The 7,742-nt window shown below is 31.9% G+C and overlaps 1 protein-coding gene across 2 annotated transcripts; it reads left to right on the top strand.

Annotated features, from left to right (window-relative positions):
- Positions 1-2,007: 2,007 nt before the first annotated feature.
- Positions 2,008-3,684, top strand: LOC116118730 (protein TIFY 9). 2 transcript variants are annotated; one of them, XM_031404700.1, is made up of 7 exons: positions 2,008-2,188; positions 2,283-2,457; positions 2,572-2,659; positions 2,751-2,862; positions 2,963-3,020; positions 3,319-3,353; positions 3,598-3,655. In XM_031404700.1, exons 1-7 carry the CDS (start codon positions 2,080-2,082, stop codon positions 3,600-3,602), a joined length of 582 nt encoding a protein of 193 aa, XP_031260560.1. In that variant the 5' UTR covers positions 2,008-2,079; the 3' UTR covers positions 3,603-3,655. The 2 variants fall into 2 exon arrangements, with proteins under 2 accessions (XP_031260560.1, XP_031260562.1); XM_031404702.1 differs by lacking the exon at positions 3,319-3,353 and having other exon boundaries at positions 3,598-3,684.
- The last annotated feature ends 4,058 nt before the right edge of the window (positions 3,685-7,742 follow it).

Here is a 7,742-nt window from a genome sequence, read left to right as displayed (position 1 = left end):
TTTCGTTTTCCGTTAGAGCACGTTAAATTCATAAATATTATTTTTTTGATTTAAATTTCAAAGAAATCGCCTACCCAAGAAAAACAGAATTTATAGCACAAGCGTCGGTTCGCTTCCCCATGGACCCCACAATCAGATTAGGTAAACATCACGAACTTGACGGTGGGGTCACTAACGCCGTGAGTCCCTTCCCGTACACGTTTAAATTAAATGTTGAGGACTTGCGTCTTGCGGTGCTTTTTTATTTATTTTTTAGAATTGAAACGGCGCCGTTCAATGATGAAATATAAGATAGGAGATGTTTTCATGTGGATTCACGAGATGGACTTGGCGTTGGCGGTGCGACAACTTTTGCCGTCACGCTTACAAAATTAAAGCGAGAATGACCTTTTGAATTTAAACACGTGAGAAAAAGCATCTGAGAGGTTTTTAATCACGTGATTTTTGAGTTTTTTCGTTTGGTTCACGTTACCTGCTGTGGCACGAGGACCAAATGCAACACAAAAATATCCTTTTCGTACTCCCTTATTTCCTAACAACCCACTGTTTCCAATTCCGCTAGTTTAATCAATTAATTAATTAAGGAAATAGGCTGTCCTTGGTGATTTTACAATAATGTCCTTTTTTCAACAATATTAAATAAACAACACAAATTTGAGCCAAATCTTTAATTTCCGCGTTTAATTATAAGGAAAAATTTAATGGAAACAAATGCCAACTGGAGTGGAACCTACTGTTGTCGGCACATTTTTTTAGGATATATATATTATGCATTAAATGACAGAATAATACCTCAACTTTTCTTAAAATTATTTTGATACAGTACTAATTCCTAAACCTATTCATTATAGTGAATATGACAGAATAATACCATGAGCTAAAGTATTGTTTAGGTTTATTTTATTTGGAAAAATCCGAAATAGCACTTCGAATAAATAATATCATATAATCTAAATTTTATATGAGATAGTAATTAACTGTAATTGATTATCATGTTAAATTGTTAATTATATGATTATATGGATAATATCACTTTTGAATCATTTGTACATAATCTAAAATTACCTTTATCTTCTTATTGTGTGCCAAATTGGGAGTGGATAAATCTTTCTTTGGTACAAAAATATCTTGCGACTAGACTCCATAATTTAAAGTCGAAGATCTTGCTCTTTCTTGTTTGATTAAATTTGAGTTTATCTTCAATTCAATTATCTAACTGACACTATATAAACTCAATTATAATCTATTTTGAGAGACTATGAAAATAGGTCACAGAGTACTAATTAGAAACTCATTTTAAAAGCAAATTCAATAACATGACATGACAAATTGACAATAGAAGCAGGTTTTGCATTTGTTCTTTAATACTTTATGTTAATTATTATGCAAATATTATTGTATTATCCCATCGCTAATCTATTAGGATTACGCATATATTTTACATGGTTCTAATGTTGTTTAACGTATCTTTAATTGGTGTGATTTTCCGCATTAACACTTCTTTAACAAAAATTAAAGTAACCGCATTCATAAGATTGGCATAAAAAGTAAATGATCAATAAATTTATTAATTATATTGTAAATTTAAATTTCATTATTTTATTTAGTTTAAAAAAAAGGTGAATGGTTGGAAGGATAGAATTGTCTAACAATGCAACCGAACGGCGTCGACTTGGTCAAACAATGCTGAACAAAATTAGCCGATCACATTTGAGTCCAAGACAGAGAAAAAAATTAATATTATAATATTTGATAAAGACCAACACCAATAAACAAGACTTGAGCTACACTGTTGCGTCTTTTAAGTCAAGTGGGACCGCCTACTTTTTTTGGATGTTGCCACGGACATCACATGGAAGACGTGCGCTCTTTACGAGCCAAACCAAACCCAACCCAACCCCTAGGCACCTCTCTCTAAAACATTTCTACCATCTCATGTGTACCTCGTGTCTCTTTATTCTCTGTCCCGCTTCCCCATTTAAGTTGTTATCGTCCTCTTTGTTTCAAACCCAAAAACACACAATTTAACTATTCGAATTCCATTCTCATACTTTCTCTCTTCCCCGCAACAACAAAATAATGTCGCGTGCTACAGTTGAACTTGATTTCTTTGGCATGGAGAGGAAAGAAATGGCTTCCTCTAAATCTCAGTTCCAGAAATTTCTTCATCGTCAACGAAGCTTTCGTGGTACGTGCCTTCTCCTTCTAATCTCCCTTTCTGATTAATTTGTTTTTTCTTTGTGTTAATTGTGTTTAGAACTTATTGTTATGTGTTTTTGCAGACCTTCAGGGCGCCATTTCTAAGATTAATCCTGAAATACTCAAATCTGTTATTGCCTCCGGTTCCGTGAATACTGTTGATTCAAAGAAGTTACCGGTTTCTATGCCGACGACTCCCAAAGAAGAGCCAGCTTCTTTTCCTGCTTTGCCTCTTTTTAAACATATCTCCGTTTCCAGGTACTTGAATAAAATGTTTCGTTGAAGAACTTTCTGTTTGTGTCATAAAGAAAAATTGATTTATTTTCCATGAAAAAATATTTTTATTTAATTGTAGTTTTATATGTATCTCAGGTCTGCTACAGAGAACCTTCCGGAAACTGCTCCTCTGACTATTTTCTACAATGGAACGGTCACCGTTTACGATGTTCCTCGAGACAAGGTTTGTCTAAACAAGAGTGTTCAATTGTTTAATTTATTTATTTTTTGTCTGTTAAGAGTTGTTTCTTATTGTTAGTGGAATAATTTTACAGGCTGAATGCATTCTGAAACTTGCTGTTGATGGAAACTCCAAAACTGAAGAATCAAAAAACTCAAAAACTGCTACCGACCAACAACAGCTGCTAGAGACTCTTAATACCGGAGGTTAGTTTCTGTTACATTGATTATTCTTATTAGTATTCTTTCTTAATCATGGAGGAGAAGGATTAATTGAACTTTTGAAATAATTTGGTGTGATTTGCAGATCTCCCAATTGCTCGCAAAAAGTCATTGCAGAGATTTCTCGAGAAACGCAGAGAGAGGTAATAATTCAAGTCTCTAATAATTTCTTTCATTTGCTGCATGGGTAAATATGATCTTAAATGTCACATTCGAAAGCCTTATTTTCTTTGTTTGAATATTGTGAAATTAATTCTCTATTTTGATTTCTCATTTGTACATGGTTACGTTTTTATTTTTAATTCTCTGAAACTTTTGAATTTCAAAAACACCATCAAAACTGTTGCCATAGATAGACACGAGTAAGAATGATTAATCCTGTAGATTTAAGTAGTTGAAAAATCCCATTTATTTACACAAATCTCGCTTCATGGAAACCAGGAATGACATGGACTCTGATCCGAATCAACGTAGCGGTAAATACTATCCCAAATGTGCGATAATCATGGGAAACAACAATCCCGTTTAGTTTTTATTATTTTTTAGATTAAAGTAATCAAGTAAATGTTGAATCCCAATAAAGTCGGAGTAATTTTCTTGTGTTTCTTCTTACCTGTGTTTGTAATCTTTGAATTTCATTTCAAATAAAAGTGTTTGATAATGAAATCACAAGATTTTTCAAAGTATACTAAGTAACACGCGGCGGTGAATTATTTACAGGTTGACTTCGGTGTCGCCTTATGGCTGTTAAACCTAATACGCGGTTTGGGACCGCCTAAAATTAGCATCGTGGGACCTGGACTGGAATAGCACGAGGAAGAAATATAACTTTGTAATGTGGTTTGATGAGGAGATGAGGCTAAAATAGTTGTATTAGCCTGCCTCTTTTGACTCGGTAGATACAAATATAATACTAGCAGTGCAATAGAAGCTTTATTATTTTAAGTAGGGACGGCGTGTTGTGGTTGCAACCCACGTTTATAGTATTAATGTTGTTTCGAAATTTGGCTTTAAATATGTCTCCTTCCTTGCACTTTCCTAAGGGGTCTTAATGTGGACTTAGACCATTCGTTTAATTTACGGAGGTTTGTCTTTTCTTTTTTTATTTGTTTATTTATGTAAGTTTGAAGTCACATGTATACGACTGACCTCTTTTTTTAATCATATATAATATTGTTGTTATTTGGGTTAGCATGTGTTGTTGTTTTCATCGCCTTGTTTGGTGGGGGATGCGTTTGTTTATTAATAAGTTTAAATACGGTGGGTCGTCTACTGTTAGCCGTCGGATAAAAAATGTGAATATTAATAATGGATAAAATGCATTTAGAATGATGTAGATGGATGATGCAGTTAAAGTAAATAGGTAAGTCATGTGAAGATGGTATATTTATTATGCAACAGAAATCTCTCTCTCTCTCTCTCTCTCTCTCTCTCTCTCTCCATATATATATATATATATATAATCTCCCTATAATGATACACTATATAAGAATAAATTTTACATAATCATAAAAAATTTAAATTTAAATTTGGGATAGTTATAAATAAGAATAAACTTCACATTATAATAAGTTATAATTTTTTTAATTCCTACCTTAAGAAAAGCCGACTCTACGTAGTAATAATTTTTTATATTACAAAAATATATATTTTATATTAAATTAAAGGTTTAATATGAAACAAAATATTTATCAATAGTTGTTTGAGATAATGATTTATGATTTATGATTTATGCTTTAAAGTTCTTGTTGAAGCCAAAATATTTTTAGCTTCTCAAATATGTTTAGATCTTCGTCGCATGAAACTTTTTGTATTTTCATACTATCATTCTCAATATTATTTCTTTTCTATTTTTATTAAATTGCAGCATTGATTTATTCTTTAGTTAAAATATACATGATTTGTTGCTCATTTGGATGATCGAGGAAGACATTAATATCCATTCGATTAGTGCAATGAAGTTGTTGAATTTGATCACTCAATTCTATAATGACTATTTTATTATTTTTATCCACTTTATTTATAATTTGCAATTCATCGAGACATCGAAGGTCCTAATTTTGCAGTGCTTAAAACTATTGATAATTGTCTGTGGCTTCACATCAATTGACCATGCATCAACTGCATTTACAGTTTCATCAATGACATTTATTTTTGCTAGTTTCAAGACACGATCTTCTATCCGTTTCAAAAGTAGACAATTGAAGCACTGAATTGAAATCCTAATACTATTAAAACATGAATTGAAATCCTAATATTGTAATACTAAAACATAAATTATAAAATAAGAAATCAAAATAATAATTTTTGTAACCACAACTCTATTAAGTTATAATATCCTCATAGTAATAAAATTAGTTCATCCCACCATTATGATTATAGAGAAGTTTTACTCTATATATATATATGTATATATTTTTTTTATGACGTGGGTGTCCGAGCTAGTTTACTAGCATCTCAATAAATCTCCTAGAACCTTAGAACTCTCGGTCCGATAAGAGTTCTAATAGCCACTCTTATTAGTAACCAAAGAGGGATTCGAACTCAAAACCTCTTGAGATATACACCTAAGAGTTTCTATTAAATCAATCACTCGGCTACTCAGGGGATGGTTAACAGAAATATGTATTAATACGTTTAGAAAAGGAATTATTAAAAGATTGTGCAATACATAAATCAAAGGGTAGGATATCAAATTATTTAATAATAATAGAACCATTTGTTTTAAAATTTTATTAAATAATATAACCATTTGTTTTAAAATTGTATTAAATAATATAACCATTTGTTAAGGGACTATAAATTTTTTGGAATTNTATGGTTGTGACAATCGACAAGGGATTTGAAATTGATATCAAGATAATGCAACATTAAACATTTTGACCATTAGGGGTAGCTATCCCAAAAGGGAATCTAATTTAATAAATTAATTAAGTTGGTCATTAAAGATTGATTATCACTTTCTACTTTCGGGGCACAGGACAAAATATTAATGGTGTGTTTTTTTCTCTATCCTATTTCTATTATACTCAAAATATATATTTATTTCGATATTCTCAAAATCCAATCACACTCTATTCAATTCAATATACTTTTTTTAACCCTCTAAGTTTATTAATTTAATTAAACACCCCCAACAATAAAAGTTTATAAATTGACAAAAACACTCCCACCTACATCCTTAGCCAGATTCCGGCCACCACCGCCGGAAGTGGTCGAAATCTTCTGCCGTAATCTGGCGACTTCCTACCACCCCCCGGCAGTGGTGGCCAACTACCGGCATTTAATGGGTGGATGTGGGTATTTTTGTTAATTTTCAATGTTTTATTGTAGGGGGTACTTAGCTAAATTAATAAATATAGAGGGTATTTTTGTTAATTTTAGAATCTTATTCTTGTAATAACAACCCAACTCAACTTTTTCAAAAATACTATTCAAAATAATAAAGGTTCTGTTTGGTACATTATTCTGATACTTTTTAGAATAATATTTTGAAAAAAGTTAAATTTGGTGGGTATCACGATGTAGGATTTGGAAATTAACAAAAATACCCTCTATGTTTGTTTATTTACTAAACACTCTTATAATAAAATATTAAAAATTAACAAAAACACCCCCAACCCACCCATTAAATATGAACAGCCGGCCACCACAGCCGAAGGGTGGTAGGAGTCGCCGTATCGGCGCATGATCTTATCGGTCATGCACCGATATGGCTTTTTCCGACCAGATCCATGGTGATTTGACCAAAAAATGCTAGATCTACGGCTAGATTTGGCCATCGACGGCCAGATCTGACTGAATTTGGTCGTCAATGACGACCAAAGATACAGTCATCGTTGACGACTGGCTACGGCCAAAGATCTGGCATTTTCACCGTGGATCTGGCTAGAAAAGGCTAGATCGGCACATTACCAGCCAGATTCAACCGGTAGTGCGTCATTATACCAGATTTCGGCCAGCTTCGACAGTGGTGGCTGGAATCTGGTAAATGTGGGTTGCTGGAGTGTTTTTGCAATTTCTAAAAAAAATAATTGGGGGTGTTTAGTTAAATTAACAAATTTAGGGGGGGTTTTAAAAGAAACTGAATAATATTTTGGAATAAGCCAATTTTACTGTTTAACTTTATTGGGAAAACTCATAATGTTATTTTCAAGAGTGAATCAAACGGAGCCAAAATAAACATAACCAATGCTTTTTGTTTTGGTTTGAAATAGTTATCAGAAGACAAAGAAATCTCCTAACACTAAGAGACAGATAAACTTATCTTATGAATCAAAATTGTTGTATATATATATATAGTAAAACCTTTTTATATTCATAATATTAAAACTAACTAATTTTATTACTATAAAGAGGTTATAACTTAATAGGGGTGTAGTTACAAAAATTATAGTTTTGATTTCTTATTTTATAATTCATGTTTTAGTAGTACAGTGTTATGATTTCAATTTATATTTTTGTAATATTAGAATTTCAATACAGCGTTTCAATTGCCTACTTTTGAAACGGATAAAAGATCGTTTCTTAGAACCAGCAAAAATAAGTGTCATTGATGGAACTGTAAATACAGTTGATGCATTGTCAATTGATTGGAAGCCACATACAATTGTTAATGATTTTAAGCACTGCAAAATAAGGATCACTAATGTCAATGAATTGTAAGTTACAAATAAAGTGGACCAGGAGAATAAAAGAGTCACTATAGAATTGAGTGATCAGATTCGACAAATTCACTACACTAATCGAATGGATATTAATATCTTCTTCGATTATGCAAATGAGCAACCTAATCGTGTATACTTTAACCAAAGGAGAAATCATTGTTGCAATTAGATAAGAAGATAAAGGAAATAATCCTAAGG

This window comes from Pistacia vera, unplaced genomic scaffold, assembly GCF_008641045.1.
Source record: "Pistacia vera cultivar Batoury unplaced genomic scaffold, PisVer_v2 Contig857, whole genome shotgun sequence".
In the NCBI taxonomy this organism is placed as follows: Eukaryota; Viridiplantae; Streptophyta; class Magnoliopsida; order Sapindales; family Anacardiaceae; genus Pistacia; species Pistacia vera.
Note: the sequence above shows the minus strand (reverse complement) of the source record. Positions and strands in the feature narration are given on the sequence as shown.